This window comes from Crocodylus porosus, unplaced genomic scaffold (genome assembly GCF_001723895.1).
Source record: "Crocodylus porosus isolate Cpor-Errol unplaced genomic scaffold, CroPor_comp1, whole genome shotgun sequence".
Lineage (NCBI taxonomy): Eukaryota > Metazoa > Chordata > Crocodylia > Crocodylidae > Crocodylus > Crocodylus porosus.
The window spans coordinates 34,606,304-34,632,291 of record NW_017728947.1 but is presented as its reverse complement, the minus strand read 5'-3'; the positions used below and the strand labels follow the sequence as shown (position 1 = coordinate 34,632,291).

General features: G+C 42.6%; 1 protein-coding gene across 1 annotated transcript in view; it reads right to left on the bottom strand.

The window, feature by feature from the left end:
* The window catches only part of TRIM44 (tripartite motif containing 44), a gene marked incomplete at its 5' end in the record, with an annotated part of 94,740 nt that extends 68,756 nt beyond the window's left edge, over positions 1-25,984 (bottom strand). The window contains 2 exons of the mRNA XM_019551023.1: positions 16,781-16,858; positions 25,796-25,984. Coding sequence (XP_019406568.1) covers positions 16,781-16,858; positions 25,796-25,984 — 267 coding nt within the window. The remainder of the gene's footprint in view (positions 1-16,780; positions 16,859-25,795) is intronic.
* Positions 25,985-25,988: the final 4 nt, after the last annotated feature.

Genomic DNA, 25,988 nt, shown 5'->3' with positions numbered 1-25,988 from the left:
GTTTAAAATTGACATGTACTCTTGGTAGATTGAAGTCTTCAATCATACAGCCATAGGATAAAGACTCCAAGTTTTAACAAACAAAACAATCTGGACTCTTCGTTATGACTTACAGCACTTTGTTCTGCAAAATAAGTATTGGGTTCATTGGATCCTTGTTAGCAAAGTGATATAGGCAAGCATATGTCAGTTATTTTTCAACATGTGTCAAACTCACCTGGGGCCCCGGGCTGGATCTAGACCACAGAATGGGGGCAGCCACTGTAGCCACTACAGCAGTGGGTCCAGAGGCAGCAGCAGCAGGTCCAATAGCAATGGAAGAGCTTCAGGGACAAGGGTCTGGCAGTGGGTCTAGGGGTGCAATGGGAGACTGGTAGCAGCTCAGGTGGCAAGCCATGCTCTCTAGATTCCAGTAGCCCAGCAGGCCAGAGAGAGAGGCTTCATGGAACAAATATTTGACACCCCTGTTTACTGCATGCACTCCCTGAAATTCTTGGGAATCTAGGTACCATATGAAGAATCGGCCCACATTAAAAAACTGAAACTACCACCATAGGTTCCTTCTGCTCATGAATTTCAGCACATCTTTTATGACGAAGCCTCTCCCTCCCTCACACTCTCCCTAATTTATATATAATCAACTGAGCAAAGAAAGTTCTGGCACCGAATTTACTTGACTACCACACACCACAGATGATGAATAGATCAAGCTACTCGCTGTGGAATGACAGAGCAGCATTTTATATTATTTAGATAACATCCCTTTGCAGAAGGGTGTATGACTCAGAGCTCTAGATACCAACTTATTATTTCATATCTGCAGAACAGATGCAGCAGGGGAAGTAGCAGTCAAGCCTTCACCAACACTAACTCAAAGTGCATTTTGGCATACCCTTGAGTGAGGATAGGTCAGAACCTGACCTTGCTCAGGTGCAAATCAGGAACAGTTCCACTTAGATCAATGATGCAGGTGAGATTAGAGTCAGGGTATTTGGGTTAAAGCCAATAAAGGACTTCAGAATCTATAAGTCATGTATTGCAAAGCCTAATTTAGATGCCTGGGCCACTGTAGGAATCCTGGCCTAGGTACCTACACCTCTTACACACAAAAAGGGAGAGTTACTCTTATTTAAAGAAACTATGGAGATGGTGCTTGACTTTCACATAGTAGTTTGGGGGTGAGGACATTTGTCTAAGAGCAAGAAACCTAAGTTCAAAGCCCTCTTCAGTCCAAGAGGACTGCAATTCACATTCTTCCCTCATGTTGAAGCAGTTTCACTAAGCAGAAAGGAATCAAGATTCCAAGATGAAAGTAAGAGAGAAAGTGTAAGCAATATGATTTGTTGTTTGGTGGGAGGAGAAAATCCTGGCTTGTGGCCTTTGCGCTCAGCTCTGTTTCTGTATTTTACTTAATGGTTCAAATGCAAAAAATGAATAAACACCACAGTATAGGTCCCTTTCCACGTGTGGGCCCTCCTCACCATGCTTCAGTCTCACCAACTCCTCTTACACTCTTTCTGATCAAAGGAATCTTGCAGTTATGGCTGCCAAGAGACCTGGCTTCAGTGGGAGCACTCTCTGGCACATGAGAGATATGGAAGACGTCTGAAGCTGAGGAAGGCATTGAACCTGGGACTTCTGCTCTTCAGCAAGTGTTTTAGTAACTCAGCTGTTACATAAAGTAGGGTAGCAGTATCTATACCATCATCTCCTCACTGCCTGCACTGTGAAAAAGAAGAAATGCTTGTGCTTTGTTAGAGGCCCAGTCCTGTCTGCATGTTCTGGGTGGGCTTTGGGGATGGGAAGCCTATTGTACTGGACCTCTCATAGGACAAAGCACAGTGGTACCTACTTTCTGGGTCCCAACAGAACTTTTCAGGAATGCACAGATGCAAAACTGTAGGTGACTATGGAAGTTTAGTGTAAAAAAGGGAAATGCCTTATAAATTAGACACCTCCAGGGTCAAACAGCTATGGTGTGGTTGTGGTTTTTATATTGTAGTTTTGGACCAGGATCTTAAACCCACCAAAATCCTTATTTGCAACTCAACCTTTGTCTGTAAAGGGTCTTAACACATGTACAATAATAATATGCATTTTTAAAGGAATATCAAGATGCTAGAATGACTCTCAAAACAGAGAACAACAGGAACACATTTGTTATCCTGACAACCAATTTTAACACTTTTCATGCAGAGGATTCTGTTAATCCTGATGAACATTCACTTTCCTCTGAGTAAGAGTCTGAAATTTAATGCATAAATTCACACTTCCTAAATAGGACACCCTGCAAAACCTTCAGAATATGGCACAGTTTCTCTATATATTTTTGCACTTTAACAAAAAAAAAAAATATATATTATTATTTCAATTTATTTAAAAACCATATAAAAAGCATCTCTTGTGGACTTTGGATGCCATATTCACATACAAAGGCCATATACATGTCACCTAAATCAATAAAAAGAGCTCCTTATTCTCCCATCCACAATATATAAAAGTTGTTTGTTTGGTTTTTTTTTTTTGTGGGTGGGTATGGGGTTTGTGGGCAGCTGTGTGTGTGGGGAAGGGTGGATGCATCTCCCTAACCTCACCTGCTACCTGCCATGACTTGAAATGGGAGAAATGATATGGGTTATTCCCCAAGTGAGGTGAGATGCCGCTGACCACCAGGATAGAATTTAACAATGTGTTCTGTTTATTGAGTAATTGTTACAAAGTCTTAATGAGCCACACTTATTGCTTATTAATAGGGACGCAGTTTCCTCATCATCCCACAGAGCTGTGCTTGTTGTCCTTTAACAGGGATGCAGTTCCCTCACCACCTCAGAGTTTCCCCGTGATCCCCTCACCCTAATTTCCTTCTCTAATGTTTTCTTTCCAGGGTCCCTGGAACTGTCTTCAGCTGCCCTTGCTCCCTGCGACCCCTTGGGTAAGTACTCTACCGCTCACCAGTCGGCTGTTGAATCGTGGTCTCTCAGGTTTACGTGTTTCCTTTCTGTCTGTCATCCACCATGGACTCCTTTCTCTCCCCAAGTACCCTGAGGGCAAGGTCCTGTCCATCGCTGTCTGCCTTTTAAGCATGGTGGCCACTTGCATCTCCCTTATTTCCACCCGGTGCGTAGATCCTTGTCAACTGGGTCTGGTCGGCTACCAACATAGTTTTTTTCGTGACCCCGTCCCCTTCAGCAACCCAACTCCCATGATTTTCCCCAAATAATAGGGTTTCTATTGTAACACCAAGTTATAGTAATCAAATAATAATACTAATGTCCTTTAATTTGTATGATGAGATTCTGGCCTCACATGTAGTAAGTGTTGCACAAAGTCTTACTACCAATAAGAAATCTGTCCCAGGTGGCTTCCAATCTTTCCAGACCCACAACCTCATTTCTAGTAGGCTTGTGTTTTTATTCGCAGTTCACACCTGAGCCTTCCAAAAGAACTTCCATAGCATTCATGATCCCACATGGGGTTGTGATCCCTAATTTGGGAATCACTATTAAAGACATTTTAATTAAAAGAGACAAAACCAAAAGAAGTATTCTCCTTATCTTACAGATTGGAAACAAAGAAAAAGAAAGATTAGAACTTCAGCTCCCATTTAGGTATTAAAAATGTTTTTCCAATGATCTCAGCTTGTTAGATTTGTCACATTCACTCAGCACCTAACTGTAAGTGATCCTGTTAGAGCCTCTTGGTACCTAGCTATCTGGAAAAACTGGTCCTAGGTGATTTAATGAAGGTCACGTTTAAAGACTGATGCACAACAAATACAAATGTCTGGATTCCTATTCCAGTGCCTCCACCACAACCCATTCTTCCTCTCTCAGATCTTACCACATGACTGGTCAACAGTCCCAAAACCTGCATCATCAGAGCTCCTTCTGCTCTTTTCCTCAGACTTTAAAGTAAAATGAGGTTCTCATGCTCATGCATCCTGGCTAAATTTAAATGCCAAGTTGAAGTTTGAAGAGACTGCATCTGCACTAGCAAACCTGAAATCATAATTTACAGCACACACTGCTTCACTGATGTTAACAAAGGTGGATAGGCTGCAATTAAATGATGCAGTGACAAGAGTACATCCACATGCATGTCCCTTACCACTGCACACACCAGTAGTGAACATGCAATCAGTTTTTTCTAGCACAGAGTGAGGAGATCTTAGAGATCCTGCATTTAAATTGCAAAAAAAACCCAACAATTTTTCTTTGTTGAAGACCCCAATACCATGCTTTATCCATGGAAAGTGACTGAAAGCCAGGGCAGTCTATGATGGACAACGGTGTTACCGTGCTCTGTGTGAAACACTGCTCAGTACACAGGCAGCCATGGGATCCCTAGCTAAAACTGGGAGTTACTTTCATGGACTGTCCAACAAAGAGTGAACTACAGTAATTCAATCACATGCTGCATTTATTTCATGCAAAAACCTCAATCCAGGTAAAGTCACAGTCAAAAGGAGCATGACCTTATCTCAGAGGGGTAGTCCATGCTCCTCAGGGGACAGACTGTCTTTATCTGTGTCTTGCACAGCAGCAAGAATATGGTCAGACTTCAGGAAAACTAAACTGTGATCTTATTTCCACATTTACGTAAATGCACTTAAATGAAGCAGAATCTGTAAGGTAAGGTCATGCCTATGCAAAAGCCATGCAGACTAACAGGTATAGGTGTTGTAACAGGGAGAGTGAATGCACAGCATGGATGGATGGGTGTGCCATAGTAAGATCCCTTTCCCACTTACAGAACAAGATGGTGTTAGTGATCATCTATGAAGTACACATAATTTGAGAATAGGAAAAAAAATAGCTGAATGTCAGAATTAATGTATTACTTCAGGTGCTGATGAACTGGGTGGGAGAGAACACAGCCTTCCTAAATCCAACTGATTTTTGAAGAGTCATAAACAACCCAATTAGCCAAAGCAGCATTCGGCTGCCCTGACTATGAGATCATGCTTTTTCTCTGCAATCCCACCACCTTCAGAATCAAGTGAGGCAGGGGCCTTGCCTACGGCTTCTCTCTCACTACACAGCACAGGTTCATCACCAAAGCAGATCTGCTCTGCGCACTGAATAAGGCAGTTGCCCAAGCCAAAAAAAAAGGATGCAATCCTGTTATTAAAGGCTATGTTATAATGCTTCTTTTGGTTTTATCTCTTTTAATTAAAAGGTCTTTAATAGTGATTCCCAGTTTTGAGCTGCCTGTGCTGTCCCACCATAAATGAACAGATGTCCATTGCAAGAAAGTAGCAAAAAACTGTTACTACCAACTAGGTCCCAGCCACAGTTTGGGGCATTTGTGGAATAGCCTTCTGTCTGCATGGACTCTGTGCTACCATAAACATTTTTATAGCAGCACAAAGGTGACTTCTGTTTGCAGCCCATCTCTTCTCCACCCCTAAGTCCTTAATCCCCATTTCATTCTCCTTGCCTACCCATTGTACCCCAAACTGCTTGCCCTATAAACCTTGTTACTAGGTCCTGACTCCTCATTCAATCCATTTTCCGGTCCAGGTCTCCCCCTCATAGTTCATCTGCTCCCTTTCTTCACCTGCCCCAGCCTCTGGTTATCCTCACCTCATCCTGTCCCTATCTTTTCTCTTAAGATAACTTTCAGTCTCCCCCTCCCTGGTTTCTCATCCATTACCAGTTTCCAGGCCCAGTTTCCTAGTTCAACTATATCTACCTGTCTACCCACCCCAGCTTACAATCCCTTCCAACTCAGTTATTTTCTCCCCCTCTTAGTCCCATGTGGCCCCTTACTCCAATCCACTCCTTTCTCTTCCTGGCCTGATTCTTGTCCCTTTTATGCTTCGTACTTTACCTGCAATATTGATGGATTACTGAAGACACAAAGAAGGCAGTCTCTCTGCTCTCAATGCCAGGCCCTAGTCTCAACTTAAGCTAAAGCAGCAATTACAGAGAAGTTGTACTTTATCCTTGCATCCTTGAGCTGGAGAATGCTCCGCTACTCTCTGGGGATAGCACATGCACAATTTGGTTAATTTTAACAGCTGTGAGATGAAGCAAGTTCTTTTCATCTGTGGCACTGATGCGCAGGCAGGCTGGTCAGCAGTAGAAGTAACAAACATAGTGAGCCCAGAATTTAAAAAATGTGGCTGCTAAGAACAAAATAAGGGGGGGAGGAATTTTAGTCTCTAAATCACTGGCATTTCCAAAGATGTGACATACTTCTAGCATAGAAAAATCTGATAGAGTCCTGAACAACCAAAACCTGGGTGGAAAGTAATTGAAAGTATCAGGCACCCCTAAAAGGTGGCACTACGAAATTTGCCGATATTACAGTTAAAAAAAAAAAAAGAACTGAGATCAAGACACAACACTCTCACAGGTATAATTCTTTAAACTGGCAACACCTAACCCCCGATCACAAGCAGGGCTGTTACCAGCCAGTAACTGGACATGCAATACTTTTACTTTTAATTAGCATTGTCAGAAAATGATAAAAACATATGCTGGAAGGTCTTCTGGAAAAAATATTCATGGGGCATCCTCCAGCAAAAACTCTCCAGGGTCAAGGGCAGGAAGCAGCACAAACATAAAGCCGAAATGCTTCACCTACTTCAGAAACATTCATCCTATTAGCCAGACTTCCTGCCAGGTATAAAGGAAGCCATTCTGTGCCTCACCTTACGAGGGGAGGATTGAAATGAAGCTAGAATATAAAGTACAGATCTAATAATAAAAATCAAGGTACAGGCATCATCTCCGGTGTTCATTTGAATGGTCAGCATTCTGAAAAGAAAGAAGAAAAAACCTAGTGGGAGAGGATGGCACCTTTGAGTCTGCCCTATCCCAGCCAACACAGTAGCAGCAGGCCCTGTAGTGAGGGCACATCAGGGTTTTGAAATTCATAAGAAAAGAATGAGAATTTCTGCATTTGTTCTTACTGAATTTATCTGGTTGCCTTGCAGGGTGTTATGGGGGTGGCATATTTTGTTGTTGTTTTGAGAAATCTAATTAGAGAGCTGGATCTGAGCACTAGAAATACTCTCTACACACATTTCTTCCAAAAACTGGCTAGCATAAGGGCCTTGTTTCAAGTGAATTCGCAATCTCAACATAATCCCCTAATCAGCTTCTCTCTTCACCTCTCTACAATGGGGACAGACAGAAGGAAGGAACAAGGTTGAGTAGCCAACCAGATCCCACTGCTTGTTCAAATGACAAGGCAGTGGTACCTACTGCACATCTTCTAATCAGGTACCTGCAGTTAAGTCATTTTATGTACAGAAAATTCAGGATCTTTCTTTAGGGGTGAAAAAGATGGAAGAGAAGGTAACTCGATTTCGTCCTCATACACATGTGCAGTATGAGAGCATGTGATCATGAAATTATAGATTACTTTAGAAATATAGATTACTTTACTGCAGGGCTCCCCTCCTGCCAAATGTCTGGACCTGTGGGGGGCTCCAGACCCTGCGTGCTGGATTGGGTACCTGATTCCAGGGCATGGAGGAAGCACTGGCCCAGAAGGGGAAGATGGCAGACCCCAAGGCCCAATCCTGGCATGTGGGACTGGATCCAACCCACAAGCCTGCCCCACATTACTCATCTGGTCTGCAGGGCCAAACGTTGAGCATCACTGGACTGCTCCATTTGCAAACACCCCTGGAATGTTCTGGGCAGATGACAAGAAGGAAAAATTAAACAACTATAAATCTTGCCTTTCCTAACTTCTGAGTACTGAATTAGCACCAATATGTTCTTTGAAGACTTTGATGTGTTATTTAATGCATTTCAGCCTGCAGAGTAAGGCCGTAGAGTCAACTTGATAGCATTTCTATTGATCTGTGAGACAGTGTGCATGACACATTTTAACACAGAAAACTCAAGACACAGAAGTGACAGGAACTGCAATCAAGTCACAGAACCTGAAATAAAACAATTGGGATTAAAGGAGACAGAGCAAAGCAACTGCAGGAGCAATTACAAGAATGCCACGAAGACTACTCTAAATGCCAGGGTATAAACACCAGCAGTACAGTAAAACTGCAAACAGCAACAAGTAACTAACCCAGAGTCAAATCAAGTCTGTGGCAAAGAGGGAGCTCCTACCTTCAGGCTCCTAAGGCCTTATTCTCCCTTGTTTTATACGATATGCAGACATTGGCATAAGATGCTGTATAGGGGGACAGTATCTTCCGATAAAACATACATAAATGACTGCTGCAGCTACCTCTATGCCACCAATGTTCATACTAAGCACACCATTAGATCCATCATCTACAACCAAGTTAGAACTGCATCTGCTCTGATCCCACTGACTGGGATGCATACTGGAGGGATCTGAAATAGGGATTCCTACACTTAAAATGAACTCTTCAAACCAGAGCCACTCAAATTAACAGCCAAACTCAGACCTGCTATAATACCAACCACGTGATAAGGGCAACAGAATTCCTCTAGTTGCCACCTACAGTTTGAACACTTTGAATACATCATTAAATGGCCTCCAGCCCCTCTCAGAAAATGACAAACATCTCAAGGCAACCTTGGATGTAGCCAATCTGTGGCATGTGTGCCATAAGTGACACAGGCAGCCTCTCTGTGGCATACAGCAGATCAGGGAGGAAGCAGGGAGCACAGCTGCAGAATGGGCAGAGATGAAAGCAGAGAAGCAGGTCAGACACAGAAAGGGGACTTGAGTAGTACTTGCAGAGGGTGTGGGTCTTAATTTGTACCATGTTGCCAAAAATGTTGACCCACACTGGACTGTGGGTAACTGCACTAGCTTTGAAACTCCAGATGTTTTTCCTAGGTCCTTTGACAAGTTTACTGCCTCATTTATCCCTACTGACCACTCTAATCCTTTTGTTTCTTTTAGCAATGCCCATTTTCCCATCCTTTCCTTTATATTTAAATAAGTCTCCATTTTATACCCATTCCTTCTCCAAGTCCATTCATAGCACCTAACAAAGAAGGCTGTCTTCCGAAAGCTCATACCTCTGAGCCAGTTAGTCCCAAAGATGCCACCCTGCTCTACCTTCTATAGGCCTATAGCAGTGGCCTCAACTAACAGACATTCAGTTCCTGTGCTAAAAACCTGTCAGACAAAAGGCCATTAACTCCCCTCCAATTAAAATTGCAGCCTCCACTCATAATTCAAACCAATCCAAGCAATTTCAAGAACAGTCATTCACAAGACATCTCAGTTCATCTGTTTACAATGCAATTTAGCCCCATTAAAAATGATGGCTCTGAAAATAGCTCAGCATTGCATTAGTACATTGTGTTTGGCTTTGATGGCTATGTGTCCAAAGTTTGAGGTCAGTGTAAATGGAGGTTAATGAACAGCAACTGCTCAGAACAAAGCCAAGCAGATACACATTATGGACATCCAGCTAACACGTTATTGTTGGCCCAAACTTCTTGCCCAACTGGTGTTCCTGAACTGGCAGTTGGAAGGGCACCATCTGGCAGGCTGGCCACAATGCAGCCCCACATGGGAAAGAAGCTTGACCCAAGCCTGTGGAGAGGGAAGGGGGAGTAACCTGACCCCGGGGGTGGGGGGGAAGGAGGTGAATGGGTGTGTCCAGGTCCCAATCCAGCCCCACAGAGGGAAGAGGTTATGCCCCAGAGAAGGGGACATGATTAAGGCCCAACCTGGCCTGTGGGGAGATAAGGGAGTATGGCCCAACTCAAACCGACTCTGCAGGAAGAAATGGGGTGTGGCTAGGCCTTAACCCAGTCCAATGAGGGGTAGAACATGGCCCAACTCCAATCCAGAAGCGGGGTGAGGGCCTGGCCGCTAACACAAATGAAACTGCACCAATGGTAGCTCTAGTGTGGGAGATTTTAACAGTGGAGGACAGAAGAGGAAATCCAATGTAAATTAAGCCAGAGCTGATCAGAAGAATTAAACCCAATTCCTCCTGGATTACAGAGTGAAAGGGCAATCTACCTAGTGAATTTCCAAATGGAGCCCCACCTGCAACCTGCAAGGGAAAGCGTTATATCATCAGCTCCAATTGTTACATTTTCCTTGCTTAGTAAATTCAGGATTAAACGGACTCTAGAAGAGTTCTCAGTGAAAATGCAGCAGCACAAGGACAGATCAAAGAAATAAGCCCATCCCTTTAAGAGTGTACTCTTGGCCAAACCACACGTATGTCACCATAAAAGCTGCCTCAGCCCTAAGCACTCAGAAAAGTGCTGCCCAGGGACTCTTCATTTGAACTGAAAAAAATAATTCCTTGAAACAAAGCTACACTGTACGTCTTGAATAAAGCTTTCCAGAAACAGCATGTTAACTAGGGACTCAACTGTTTCATGCCGATCGGTTACACAGCTAATGTGCTGTTCAGACAACACATGCCACATTTCTGATCCCTGATCGCATATCCAATTTCTCCAAGTGTTTGATAAAGGTCATGGATACCAGTCACAATTGATCGCGCCACTTTCAGGCTTACCGTGCCATACACCATCCTTGGATTCCAAACAAACTTTCCTTCCCAAGAGTTTTACAAACCAAGGGCCCAACACCCCTTCCAAAGAAGTCTGTTGAGAAATTTCCACAGCCTCCATTGGTAGCAAGACTGGGCCCAGAGGTCCCTTTTCATTCACCAATGAAACAGAGCAGATTACTAAAAGTGTAGGGCTCAGGAAGATGTAAAATAAAGAAAAGGACAATCGGAAAGGAAAGCAAATAGCTAGGGCACTAAGTCTGAACTCAGGAAATCAAGTTCAGTTCCCCTAGACTCCCTATGTGACAGCAGGCAAGTTCTTTGTCTCTCCTTGTGCTTCATTTCCCCATCTGTAAAATGGAGATGGCAGTGCTGCTTATGACATATGGTGCTATGAAGGTGAGTATATTAACAATCATGAGATGCTCAGATGCTAAGGTACATTAGCATCCAAGATAATTATTATTGGAGAGAGACAGAAGAACATGCTATTCAACAGAAGTGCTAGAGGGTAGTTACACTGGTATACAAAAAAAGTGACATAACATTGGATACTTAGCTAGTATCAGCATTACCAGCTTTGTTTTTTGCTATATTTAACCACCTGTGGCAATTAGACTCATTTTGCATCTCCGTTGAGAATGAGCACATTCAGCAATAGCACCTTTCCATCCACTGTGGTAAGGCCTGATTTCTACACTGACCAAAGGGAAAAAATACTCTTCTTACTCAGTCATAAATCCCCTTCCTGGGAGGTCATCCATCTAAAAAAAAAAAGACTGAATTGGTTTGACTTTATTTTGCCTGCAAAATCTTACGAAGTCACAGCAATGCCAAAAGCATTTTAAAAATCCAGTTATTTCTGTCCACAGTAACATAGCATTGTCAATATTATTAGAGCCATTTTCTCTGTGGGAATTTTATTACAGATCAATACAATTTGTGTTACTTGTCAGGAAGATTAGTAATTGGATGACTACCAACAAGACCCTTCTCCATCCTGCTGCTATTCTCTACCCGACTTCTTTCTCCTTTCTGTAAGTTCTTCTTGACACATAATAAGTAAGACAGTGAGTGATCCCAGAGCTGAAATGAGATTCAGTGCTTGATCATTATCTAAAAGAGTTTCCCTCAATTCATAAAGAAATTCAGGGTTATGCCCCTTTGCTTAAGACATGCTAGACACTCAGCCCAAACTAAACAGGGGAAAGAACTAGGAAGGGGAAGAAAAGACTGTCAAATAACACTCAGCAGCTTTATCACTATTATCATAGTAAAGTTTTATATGTAGGCACAGAGACTCCTAAATTAAATGTCAAATATCATCTGGCGTTGGAAATATGAAGTGTAGTCGCCTATAGGGAAAAAGTGTCTGACAGCTCCACTCTGCTTGTCAAAATAGCATTTGCCTCATAATCTGCAATTCATATGCCCAAACAGCTAGTTGCCAGAAAAATGCTACTGGAGACTACTTGCTAAAGCTTAGAGCAAAAGGAGGACAAAGAAAAAAACCTTAAGTAGGGTGATTTTTTAAATTTGTATTGAGCTGCTTAACGTGTTTTCCTGCTAATACTAATGAAGCAGATTATTTATTATACAGAATATTTCACATTTAAGGAAAAATGATGATTAAAGATCAATTAATCTTCTCTTCTTCCTGCCTTGTTCTGCATCTTCCTCCACCGTCTAAGAATCTTGCAACTGTTTCACTTTTTAGACAAGTCGTGGACTGTTGTTGCCTTTTTTCCAAGCTGGCTCCAGAAAGGCTGCCAACTGGAGTTTAAAGTCTAGTTAATTGCTTCACTGCACTGACTTCCTCTTTGTACAGGGAATGTACAGATATACACAAAATCCCAACACAGGCTCATACCAGCTGTCATTTTAATACAACTACCCTGTCAGCCAGTTTAGTAAAAACTAAATTCTGTATAAAAGAGAAAGAATTTTTTTAATCCAGGGACTGTTGCATTTGTTACTTTTGTATTTATACAATGAAACTATACAATGATCAGGGTACTCATGCAAAATCAGACGACTGTCTGGATTTTAAGGTAAAATACTCAAAAGAGAAAGTTTGTTTTCAGAAAAGCAAGATAATTTAGAGGGCTCCCAGTTTTCCTAGCTGTCTGATCCTGGCAGTTGAGAGGCACCCTTGGCTCTCATTAACCACAGCATGAGTTAAGGATGCTTAATAACTCATAAGTTACAGACATCATTCTGTGCCTGTATGTACTAATCTATTGGGATTATGTTGAACTCTTGTCTGTAGCAGCTCAAGATATGAGCAGGATGGTTAAGCACTGGAACAGATTACCTAGCATGCCCGTGGACACTCTGTAGCTCTGAAGTTTTAACTGCAGGTTACACAAACAATTTCTTTGGAATGGTTTGCAAACATGAAAGATAATCCCACTTTGAGCAGGGGGTTGGACTAACATTGGGACCTCCTGAGATCCCTTCCACTCCTATCTTTCTATGATTCTAAGGTATACTACAAGAGCAGAATATAGGTTTAGAGTCTGTAGTTACAGGGTTAGTCTTTTGATATGTGGAGCCCAGGCAGGAGCAGGACTCCCAAATTACCAGATGGGGGTTTCCCTCATTTTCCAAAGAGTGGCAAGGTACAGGAATGCAGTTTAGACAGGGAATTGCTGGGAGCATGTGGGGCAACAAAACTTTTGCCTGTGCCCTCCTATTTTATGTTAATTCAGTCTAGGCCACCTATAAATATGTTTGGATTTTTTTGATGGTACAAGAGAAAAACACTTATTCCAATTATACACAAGTGTATTAAATTGGTTATCAAAGAGCAGATCCAATAATCACACCAAAAATGAATCAACTTCATTACCACAAAGAGGGGAGTAATGGTAGGCCTGAAGGAGAACAAACTTGGGCTGTCACAGACCAAATGGATTCCAAAGGCTTCTCACCAAATGTCTTCTTTGGTCCTTAAATACTTCAGAATAAAGGCCTGCATCATCAGGAGCCAGGCATTAAAAAATTATCTTCAGCAAGGAGATAGAAGAATGGGATACAGGTTGAGTAACAGACTCTTAAGATTTCAGCTGAACTACCAGGAATGTACTCATCAGTAACCTAACCAAGTTCCCTCTCCACTCCACCCCTCTTGTTCTACTTCCATTCAAGATATCACACCAACATGTGAAATGAAAGGGTATTTTCAGGAACTAATTTATAACCCTGAAACTTACAAATGAAAGCAAAAAATCTTAGCATGCTGTACCTTAAAATATATATTATACCTATACTATCCACTGTCCTCAGGACCTTGGAGGAATTACTGGTCCTTGTGACCTCTTTTAATTAAAGAAATAAAAGGATATTTAAAAAGAGGGTGGAGAGATGGTGGGGAGAAGTTGTTGGAATCCATCCAAGTCTTAGCAGGGAAGGGCTGCTAGATTTATATTAGATGAAATCATAAATCTTCATCCACCCTTTGCAGAGCACTAATGCTAAAAATAACTACAATGCCTGCGGGACTTCAACATTTGGATTAATCAAGTCTTCTGGTGCTAGAGGGAAAAAAGCTATAGGAACAAAGTGCCGGAGGATTTCTAGGCCAGAGCATTCAGGCAAGGACGCAGCATCCAGAGAATGAACTGCCATTTGTTTCTGGTTCAGGCAGATGTTCCAAGAAGATTACAGCACAGAAAGCAGGAAAAAACACCCTTCAGTCACAAAGCAATCTGCTAGAAAAGGAAACAGAGATATGGGCCAGGGTAGAGGAAAGCTGTCAACTATCGCAAGAAAGCTCAATTAATATGAATGTTAGGATAGCAAATATTTTAGTTCTAGTGTATGAACAAGTGTGGAGCATTCAGCATCTAGATGCCCACAGACACAGATTTCTTCTTGCTGTTTCATACAAACACACTTTGTAAACTGTTGTAGTACTAATAAATGATCAGAATCTGAAGGGAAACACAGAGATTGTCAGGAAACTGCAGGGGAACAAGACTGCATAGGTTTAAAGATGAGGAAAGACCTACTGGATCATCTAATCAATCAACCCTGGCCACTAAATTCTTGCTATTTTGAGACTATGCTTTATTTTCCATGAACAAAGTAATGGGGCTTCCCTTGAGAGGTTCTTACATTATCTAACAGATTTCACTGCTTTGAAATTCTTCCCCAATACTTGGCTTAAATCTGCTTTCCTTTAACATTGTTCCTTAAGACCTTGGGCAGTTTCTTCTCCGAACCATCACAGTAAAAAAACCCTGCTGAAGTATATACACATTGGGGAATTAAAAACCTCCTTCCTATCTCTCACAAGATTGTTCAACAGTATTCCTTCCAGTTTTTGGCTTCCCCTCCTAACTTCTCACTACTTGGCCCTCAGATGAAGCACCACAGCATCATCTGGCATTTCCATTACTATTTTTGTCATGCTAACAGGTATGATAAACTCCTGTTATTTGCATAGTCCTCCTCTCTCCCTACCAACAAAATCATAGGATGAATATGCTAATAAGAAAAGAAATGAAAAGCAACAAAAAGAAACAAAACCAAAATGGAACAGGAAGCATAACTCCCAAATATAATATTAACACCAAACTGTAAATCTCTTCACGTGTTTTTTTGGTCAACACTTAAAAAAATCACTGGTAAATAAATAAAGAATGATAACTGCTGTACAATCCCATTTTATACCCCGCTGTGCCCTTACACTTGACCATGTGCTTACAAATAACGAACAGAAAATACTACCTGTAACACATCAGTTTGCTTGCTCATTCATTCCCTCCCTTTCTAATATGCTGCTCTATGAATGAACATGGCAGTTACTGACAAGAAACACATTAAGTATGCCTCAAAGAAGTGAAATGTGCTTATTAATTTGAAACAAAAAGCCATATAATCATTTGCTAGATTACAAAAATGTTTCATAATTTGAAACATTATGATAAACTGCCTGTTGTGAGAAGAAATCTTTTTCCACATACTGCTCAATCTCTGCATTATTTTATTAGCAGATCTTTGGCTTTGTTCTTCTGGTTTCAGATCATATAATAAGCCAGAACATTGTACAAGCCAACATGGGAATAAACTGATTGAAATGTAATTGAACAGATAAAGATTTCTGTCCAATGGAAAAGCATGAAAATAACTAAAATGCAAGCAAAATCTACTGGATTATTGCAGTTTGCAGTTTTTATTCTAGTGTAGATTTGGGAAGGAAGTACTTGAGATGTTATACTGTCCCTCCCCTTTCAAAGACAGTCCTCCAGGAACACTGTAATCTTTACGTCTCTCAACTAGTCTCCTTGTCATTTGGCCTCTTAACACAGTCTCCAAAATGCTTTTAGTTATTCTGAACCACCACTTGGATGAAAGTAAGACCAGTGCCTTATTTTCCCGATAGGACACACTTCTCTGGTTCTCTTTAGCTACAGTATAGCTTGCACTGGATGTTTCACGAGCTATTTTCATCCTTTTTTACATGAATGTGGGCCTCTAAGGCAAACACTGCTGTAAGGAAAAATTAACAATACATGTGTTTGCAGTTCAGGAAAAACAATTAACAATTGTATGCTTAAAAGTAACAAAATAGAGGGAGAAGAAGTAGGACTTACAACTAGGCATATTAGTGTGTTCTACATTTTGACTGATGAATTGAGGCCTTATACAGATGTTCAGTTTCTCTTGGGAGAGTCACTGCTCTCCCAGAGGAGATCACAACTGTGCTCAGGCTTTTTCACCTAGAGTAAAAACGGCTGCTCCAGAACAAAATAAGATAGGAACAACCAGGGTTAAATCACACCCAGGTGTTTCTCCTGGGAGACCAAATGTCTATATATGTATATATATCTCTCTGTCTCTGAAGAGAGAACACAAACTTCCAAGGGAGTCAGTCTATCACTTGCTGGACTCTGAGGAGCAGAACATGACCCCCTTCGCAATCTTCATATTGTGCTGCACAGAAACACAGGCTGACCACAGGCAGTCTTGGTCAGCCAATCAGGACTACTGTATGCACTGCTGCCATTTGTTGCCAGGCTGAGTAAAGAAGCCTGCAGAGCATGCCGAGATGTGTGCACAGAGTTCCCCCCGGCTTCACAGTATCAGCAGACATTGCAAACACTCTGTTCTTCAGGGCCTCAGCACTTCAATGTCTGTAAATGTGGCTCTGGGTAAGTTTCTCTACCAGGAGAACAAATCTGGGAGAATTCTCCCAAATTATTTTAATGTGTGTATGCAGCCTTAATTAGATCTGAATATTCAAATAGACATTAACAATAAAATGCATTTAGATCAAGAAGGATGAAAGGCAGGAGATGGCCAGCATGCAAACAAGTAATCATTTCAGTAACTTACTTTAGGGTCTGTGCACCTGAATTTTAACCTTTCCACCATCTCCAGCATGGCCACCTTCAGGTCAACGGGTTCTCTATTCTATAAGAAAGAGAGGACAGAGGTCACTCATTTTAACTCCACCAAGCACAACAAAGATTTTCACAAGACAAAAAGAGGCAGCAATTTTTCAGCTAATTCTAATGGGCAAGGTGCAGTGAACCCATGAATACATTTGCCCACTCTTGCAAGACTGCTTTTGCTCAGGCAGAAGACTCAAAAGAAAGAAAAGAAAAGGGGGGGGGGAAGGAAAACAGCCGCCAAGAAAACTGGGAGAACTATTGGAATGAAAATTATATGCAATTGCACAGGCTGACTCATTTGTTGCTTTGTCTCTTGGCTCAACTGCATTCATGTTCACTGAATTAAGGCCTAATCCTGCAAAGTGTTCACTGGCCTCAACCATCACTAAAGCTAATGGCTCAACAACTTGCAGGAGGCACTCAGCAGTTTTCAGGATAGGACGCTTACAGAGGTTATGCAGGGAGGGGGCAGCCGGGAACCTCATTACATTTATTTTCCGGAGTGTGCACTTGTGGCCTGATAATTTAATCTGGCACTTTTTATAGTTCCATTTATAAAAAGAGAACAGAGAAAAAGATTAAAAAAGGAAAGAACTAATTAGGGACGCAATCAAGGGTTCATACTTTAGGAGAAAAAAGTAAAGTGAAGTGCTAAGCACTTATGGAACCCCTGTAATAGTCATTTCCTTTGCTTCAACTGTTCTCTGGGAAAAAATAAGTTACACTTCTTATTCAACAGATAAGAGCCTAATGATAAATATAAGAGTTTATCGAGTCTGAAGGAGGCTCATTCCAAGATGCTTGTCATACTTATCTATAGCATTTAATAAAATGGCTTTTAAAAGATTCACTGCTGATAACAATTATGATTAAGAGATATGTATACTAAAATGTGTTTTAAAGTGTATTGTGTAGATGCTTATCAGATCAGTTATGCTTATGCAGACAAAATATAAGTGTCTGAGGCAGTGCTAAACTAAGTAGAGCTTTTGAAATGCCAGGATGTGCCTAGCAAGAAATGTAGCTAAACTTCAAGCTTGCAGGATATGGGCAGCTGGTTTTCCACAACCCATAACTCACTTGCATTCTACAGAAAAAGATGAACAGGAGAACATTACTCAGACTATATTAAACTGGGTAGTTCTTGGAATACAAAACCACTGAATGGTTTTGGAAAATTGGGTATGCAATAAACAGTGTCAAAAAAGTGACCCAAAAACTGGTACATTGTAAAAGGTCCTGATGAGATCTAAAAGAAAGTTTATGTAAGATGCAATATATGTGCATGCACACGCGCTCACATATGTAAGCTGAAGAGAAGAAACTACAGCAATACAGGACCCCCTAAGAGGAGGCATAAAACAATGGATCTGATGTGGGGACAGTCAACCTGTCCTGAGATTGGACAACCTGATTTTCCCTATCCATTGCATATAAAGGATGCAAGAAGCTCTCTTTATGCTCTTGGGAAGAGGCCAACCACAATCCCAGTATAAGTGCTGGAATGGCTTCAGGATGCTCAGTTAGGTGGTATTTTCTTGGACCTGGAATCATTTTTATTTCTCTGAATTCCACCCGCCACTGCTACTCAGCAGCCATCTTGTGTCTTCTTTAGGACCACTGGCCAGAGGGCCCATATTACCAAACACAAAAACACAGATGGGCTTCAGATCCAAGAGACAGACACAACACTGTCTACTATCAGGAGCCAGTAACACCTACTGACAGAACCTGTAGCCAATTGGAAAAGCAGGAATTACTCTGTTCTAACAACTCCTTTGGTCTGTCAAGAGGGCAGGAGAAGCAACACCAGTGCCACTCCCTCTCCATCCCGGCACTCAGGGCTCTAGATCAGGGACATCAAAGATATGGCCTACCGAGTCCTATCATCTGGCCCCAGCGCTGCTCGTGCATCTCAGAGTTGACCTGCAGGCCACTGCTGACCCTCCAGCAAGCATTTGCTTCTCATCAGATCCAGCAGTGTCACAGGGGGACCAAAGTAGGACCATGCCAATCACAGCATTCACACTGGCTGCTCCAAGACATATGCTGGGTCTCACATGCAGGGCCAGCCTGTGAGTATGATCTAGCCTGCAGACTGATCCCATGCCACTTGCCCAGTCCATGAGGTCAGCTGAGTTTGGCACCCCCATGCAGTTAGTCCCACCCCTGCGTGGCTAACCCTGCAGAGAAGAACCCGATATTGGAGACAGGCCACACTGTGGCACAAACATCACCGAGGGCAAGACTGATTCCATGCAGGGGGCTAACCATAATCCCAATCTTGCCAATCCACAGACATAGTCCAGACCTCATGAACTTTGATCATGCTGATACAGAACCATCCAAAAGAGGGAAAGCAAGACAGAAAAATAGATGAGTCCCTTCCAAAGGACACCAACATCCCTCCCAACTAAACAGTTGGCCTTATAAAAGAAACCACATATTTAAAATTAAATAAGCAAACTTTGCTTCTTCACAAGGTATGGCAGCACAATGGAGTTTTTGCCTTATGAAGCTTTAAACCAAATTCCTCCAGGAACACAGTTGTCCACAAGATCACCCCTAAACTATCCCCATTCAAGGACCTTTTCAGGTACTTTCACTGCTGAGGGGTTTCCTTGAATAGCCCCAAACATGTATCACAGTGTGTCCTGTAACCAAAAGATACTCCTCTACGTCAGGAAGTTTCTGCTAACTTACTTTCTTTCCTCCTCCCTTCCTCCACACCACTGGGATAGCTGCATCAAAAAGGAATGCTGCACGAAAAATTTCACCTGCTTCCAATATTTATTCTTCACTTCGAGGCTAACTAGTGTGTCAGTCAGCAGAGCTTCTAGGTGTTGTCCAAAAGGGAGAATACAACACAACTGTTTTCTCAGCTATCAATTGTGACATAATAAGTTCAGGATTAGGATTCTGAGGGAGGCATATGGAACTCTTAAAATGAGGTACTTAAACATGATTGCTTCCAGACAGTATTTTCCACAAGACATCAGAAGTGTCCTGAGGGATTAGCTAAACACAAGACAGAAGGCAAAATGACTTTGACAAGCCAACTGGCATCCCAGTGGTCCATTAACACCTCCCCATAATAACTGATGGAGACAGAAAAATACGAGGGTTTTTTTCCCCCCAGGTCTCAAGAGACACTTGCAGACACTGAATGCAGAATCAGAAAGATTTTTGTGTAGACTGCTTTTTGAGTGAAACTTTTAGTATAACCTGCATCTATCATGTAGTCCCACAGATTCTGATCCAGGTCTGAAATCTTAGGGTATGTACCCTGTATCTTTTGCTTCACTTGCCATGAGACTCTTCCACTCAATGGAATGTTATTTACATTATTTTTAATAAGGTTACTAGAGTGTGGTTTGTGAGAGCCATACAAGCCTGGCTCTTGTGATCTGTCAAGGAGGTATTAGTGCCTTCATGGGTATGTATCTATTCTCCTCATCTTCTAATTTACAGATATCCTTTCATCTGTTATAAATGGCATGTTCTTACAGGAATGAGTTAAGTTTGTGCACACATTCGAAAAACAGCATGAGCCAAACTAATGCTAAAAATGTTTGTTACTCATTAAAGCATCTCCACTGGAGATACAGAAGTGCAGCCAGCAATTTGAAGTTTGAACAAATACTACCCAATCTTATCCCTCCAGCCACCTCACTGAAATGTATCAATTATCTCCGTGGTATGGCTGGCCTACAATTGCACAAAAATGAAGCCTCATCCTGCAAAGTAGAAAGCACCTGCACTTCCTATTGATTTCATTCAGCATTGAACACTCAGGACCTTGCAAGAGAGGGCCCCTACTTATACAGCAGGTGCAGTTTGCTGTGGAGTTCCTAGCAGGATGTCAATAGGAAGCATGACAAAGAAGAAGAACTTGCAATTTTAAGAAAGAGAATGCTCTGAGAAAATGAAAGTACATACCCATCATCTGTGATGGGAATAGGAGCATCACAATTAGATTTTATTAAATATAAAGCATCTTCAGTTATTTCATTCTGTGACCTTTGTGACAAAGAATATTTCAACCCAAAAAAATGCACAAACAAGGAGGGAAATTCTGTGCTAACCAAGGGGAAAAAAAGAGGGTGCATTCTGATGTTCCCAGGCTGCTCTGCAGGCTCCCCCCCACCCCCATAAAATTAGGCTTCCCTGGGGGCCTGTGGCCTGGACTTTGCTCTGCATCATAATACTCTCCAGGATCTCAGTAAATAGCAGGTTTGTCCCTATCTCACCTCCCCAGACCCACCCTCAGAATACCCCCCTACATAACAAGGGCTTATTAAAGAAAACTAAGGAGCTTTTTGGCTGTTTGCACAGGACCATCTCTTCAGGGAATACTGTCCCTTCAGAGACAGGGTTTTTTTTAGAGAGCCCTTGTCACACCACTCAACTTTTTTAGCCAACACAAAGGGGCTGGAGCAGGAATGAGAATCTCACCCCTGGTTTTAGATAAGAGATCCTAAGCAGTCAGGCTTTAGTTCAAGTCTGAACTTTTTGGCAGTGTTCAGTAATCAGAGAATGCATTAAGGGAGCACAGAAGGCCACAGAGCAAGGAGGGCTGAGGGACTGCAGAGGGGACAGCTGGCCCACAACTGTGGCAGGGTCCCAAGCACCAGCCCACCATGCCAAAGGCTCCTTCCTTTTGAATGAGAAGTCTATGAGAATTAGACATCGAATGCCTTTCCTAAGCTGAGCCTTAGTGTTCATTTAAGAAATGAAACAGGCAAAGCAAAGAGAGCAGGCAAGTTTTCCCCATACTGCCCCAGTCCTGATCACCCCTAGCAGCTGAAACTACCACCAGGGAGCTCACTTGTGTTAGCAGCTTTCAGGATACAGCCATGGAGAGATGAACTAAGACCAAAGTCAAATCCCACAAGGCCAGTCATTGGGCAGCCATCTGATGGTAACAATTTTCAGTCATTACTGTTAAGGGATAGATGTACCACAGAGGCTGAAGGATTAATAGCTTATTACCTCTTGGATCATTGATCCAGTCTCTCTGATCCCAGAGACGTTTATGGTAAAGAACAGTCAAAGAGCAGGAGGAAGAAAGAGTGAGAAGTCTCTTTGCTAGCCTTTTGGGCTGCTAAGGAACAAATAAGACTATTGTCAAGAAAGCAAACAGATAAATGGCTTCTAGTAATGAACAGACTCCTATTTTTTTTCCACTGACTATTTCGGTATTTAAAAAATTAACACCATGGCTTTGCAAACCTCCCACAGTTTCTTAGACAGAGAAGCACTTTTCCTGGGATCTCAGGAAAACAACCATCAATGCTGGAAGGGAGGCCTAAAATTAGACTTACCAGCTGTGTCTTGGGTTGCCAGGGTATACTGCAGTTGCAGGCTATTGGAATATACAAGAATATCCCAGTATATAGCGCAGGGTACATTGCATCACTACCACATAGAAACAGAGCAAACAGCCTTAAGTTAGGAGAGGGCAACAGGATGACAGACCATTACACCAAAGAAATCCAACATTGTTATGAGGACAGCCACTTGCTCAGGGAACATCTTGCTTCAAAATTTCCTTATATTGTCTCCAACTGCAGTGAAAATATTATTGTCTGCAATTGATTAGAGGCACATTTCACCACATCCTCAAATGCCAGTGACCCAGCCCAGTTTTTTTTTAATTTCCTACACCCAGCTCCCCGCTCTCCAATTTATTTTTTTCTCCACCTCCTTCTCTATTTTTGTCTTCTCTCTTGCTTTTCTCCCCATAGTTTTTCCACTCCCTAAACAGAAATATATATGCTGTTTAATAGGAAAAGGTAGAGAAACATATGGCGACGACGGCTTAGTGAGGCTAGCCCATACATGTTCCTGCAGCTGGCCCTAATGCCCAAAGAACAGAAAAACTAAACTTGGTTTAGCCAACTGTTTCTTGAGGCTGCAGTGCCAGACATAAGGATCTCTATAGTAAAGTTTGGGTGGCATCAGTTCAGCTAAAGAAGCATGAGCACTAGCTCAAACCAAGAAACAGGTATATTCATTTTAAAAACCCTATTTTCTAACCAGTCTAGGTCAGATCTGGTTTGAATGGCACAATGGTCAAAACAGGGACTATCTGTTGCACTACAAATGCCACTTCTAGCTCTGGTGAAGCTCAACTGGCAGTAGCCATGATTGAAAATTTCCCTACAGTATGCAAGGTTTAAGCTAAAGGTAAATACTAATAATCATCACAGTGCTTAGCTACAACATCCCATTTGCAAATTATTCTGCCTGGATCTATTCTGGACAACAGGTAAAAGGCAAAGGAAATTATATAAATTAGCTTTAATACAAGATGGAGCGGCCTCTATCACATACAGCTATCAGAAATACTACAAGAAAATATGGACCCAATCCTTTTATTAAGGCTAATGGCAGACTTGCAGCCAACTTCAATGGACACTCAATAAAAGAAGCACTATTTCTAATATCAAGCCTACTTGGTTTCCAAATAAAAAGTACTCTAACAGAACAGTTTAAATCAGGGCAATGGTATATCAGAGACCCATGTATTCAGTTTATCTGCATACTAGATATGTACGCCAGTGTACTGTATAACACAGTCCCAATTTGTTCTCATCTTGTAACAAATTCCAGTTATCTGCATATATATTAAATGCACAAGCAGCTCGAGTGAATAGCACCCTTTAGCCTTGCTATCTGCTTCCTAACTATACACATGGCATTTTAACTGAAGGGAATGGGAAACAGGTGTCAAAGGGCTGCTATTACATGCCTTGAAAAAATGAGACACTAGAGTCAGCTTCATGGCTGCTCCTATCTATTAGCAATCTTGAGAGTGACTAGAAAAAATTCAAAAATGAGGAAGCTATCCAGTTCCAGGTCTGCTAATACTGCAACAGTGAAGGGGCTGTGTACTTAATAAGTGCTGCTTACAGAGCTGTCTCATAACAGCCCTGGAAACGGACTATGTCCCCACATTTTCCTTTATTAGCAGTTATGGAACTATTATAGTAGCTTTGAAATAGTGTGCAGCTAGTCACTTTTAGGGCTGCTACTAGCACAGGGCTGTGTACTCAAAGGGCACCAAGTTCAGATAAACACATACTCCAAATATATGCCTAGCCTCTTTTCAATCCAGAAGCTATGCACTTAACCATATATAGGAAAGCTTCCCCTAAGTTTACTGAAAATCCAGACACCAAGAACTATGCCTCTGCTTTTTTGGAGGATAGGTGTGAACACACTGAAAGATAAATTTGCCTAATATTTTAATGAAAGATTACACTGAGACTAAAGCTTGCAACAAGGATCATGCTTCGAAAAGGCAGTCTCCTGATACAACCACATGAAAATGCCATAACTAAACTCCATAAAACTTAGGAAGGAGTTGGGATCTGAACTTGATTCTTTTTGTACTACTCTGCCCACTAAGAATCCTAATCACATGGTTGCACTCAGGGCCATCTAGTTTTTAGTGATCACCTTATAATATCCACCCTTCACTCCTTAGAAATCTGTTGCCAGCAGTCCATTCTGATGTAAAATGTAGTACCTAAGGGCAGGTTCTATGTTATTGTACTTAAAACAGCAAGACACACAGCTTTCAGAAAATCACAGTGATGTTCCTCCAGTCCAACGGTATCAGAAGTAGACTGGTCTACAATTTGTTTCTTACAAATGATATACAACAGGGAATATAGTTATGGCTTTAATGCACAAAAAAAGCAGACAGAGAGGTCTTTTTCCACGTGGTTCCAGCTGATGTGCATCAGCACTCCATCTTTTGATATCAACAGATGGGCCCAGTATGAGGCCTGTGGAAGAGGAAACTTAAACCCAGGATGCCCAAGCCTTTTTAGATTGCTATCAAGGAATAATTCTAGGCACTGGCACGAGTATGGAGGGGAGGTGGCTTAAATCCCTTCCTCCTGCTTATTCATGGGTGCTAGGTCCATTTTAGTCCTTGATACAAGCGACTGCTGTTGTGAGGATTATCCTGTCCTTCATTTTCCACTATCGCACCTCTGAAGAGACTCAGCAGTAAGTGCTGCAGTGCACGGAAGTCTCTGATGACCAAGACTTGCCACACCACTGGCTGGCTCCCCGAGATTTGGCTGTTCCACAGGACACTGTGGGCACCTATAACACAGGTGCTGAGGCTGCTCTGATGCGCTGGAATTCCAGCATGGCGAAGCAGACTCAAGTAACCGAGTCTGCTGGAGTGCGGCAATTGCTGAGCCCCAGCAGCCTCCTGCATCCCGTGTATCAGCACCCCTATGCTTAAAAATGGTGGGGGGGAGTGGTGCTTGAACTACACATTGTCAAATAAGCTGTAGTTCAAGCATTCCTGCTGCCATTTTTAAGCACAGGGATGCCGATGCAGGAGATGCAGCAATGCTTTAATTACAGTGGCTCCCAGAACCACTCTAATTAAAGCACCCCTCCCCGCAACTGAGCATGTGTAAAAGTGCCCTGTGACCCTTACGCCTGCACAAAGGGGCTGTGAGCCAACGGTGGATCTGACCCAATAACAATATGACTGCCAAACCTTGCAGGCCTGGCTTGCCTTCTCAAGCTTTTAAATCCATCTTTCCAACTGCCATAAACACAAACAAAAGACCCACTCTGGGCTTTTTGATCCGTTTCAGATGCCCACCAATCACTGAATCGTGAAGAAGCAGGGCTGGAAGGGGCCTCCACAGGTCACCTAGTCCAACCGCTATCCAATTCAAACGTGCGACCACGAGTTCCCTTCGCCACCGCTGTACCTAGGCAGAACTCCCCCCGACCCCGCCCTGCGCTGGGGCCGGATGGCAGCTGGATGACTTCCGGCCAACAGAAACGGAAGATCCAGAAGGGGGGAAGGGCAGCTTCTCACCCCCTTCCATGAGGCGGCTCAGATTGAAAGAAAAACAGAGCAGCAGTGACTGCGGCGCGGCGGCCAACCCTGCCTGTCTGCTGAGGGGGCGCTCACCCGCGCGGCGCGGTACGCCTCATCCAGCGTGACTAGCGCGTGGTGCTGGTGGGCGCCGCGCAGCGCGCAGAGCACGCAGATGATGGCCTCGTGCTCCTGGCAGTACAGGCTCAGCTCCTGCCCGTGCTCCGCGCACAGCTTCCGCTCCGGCTGCTTGAGCGACTCGGCCTGCGGCTCCGGCTCCGGCCCCGGC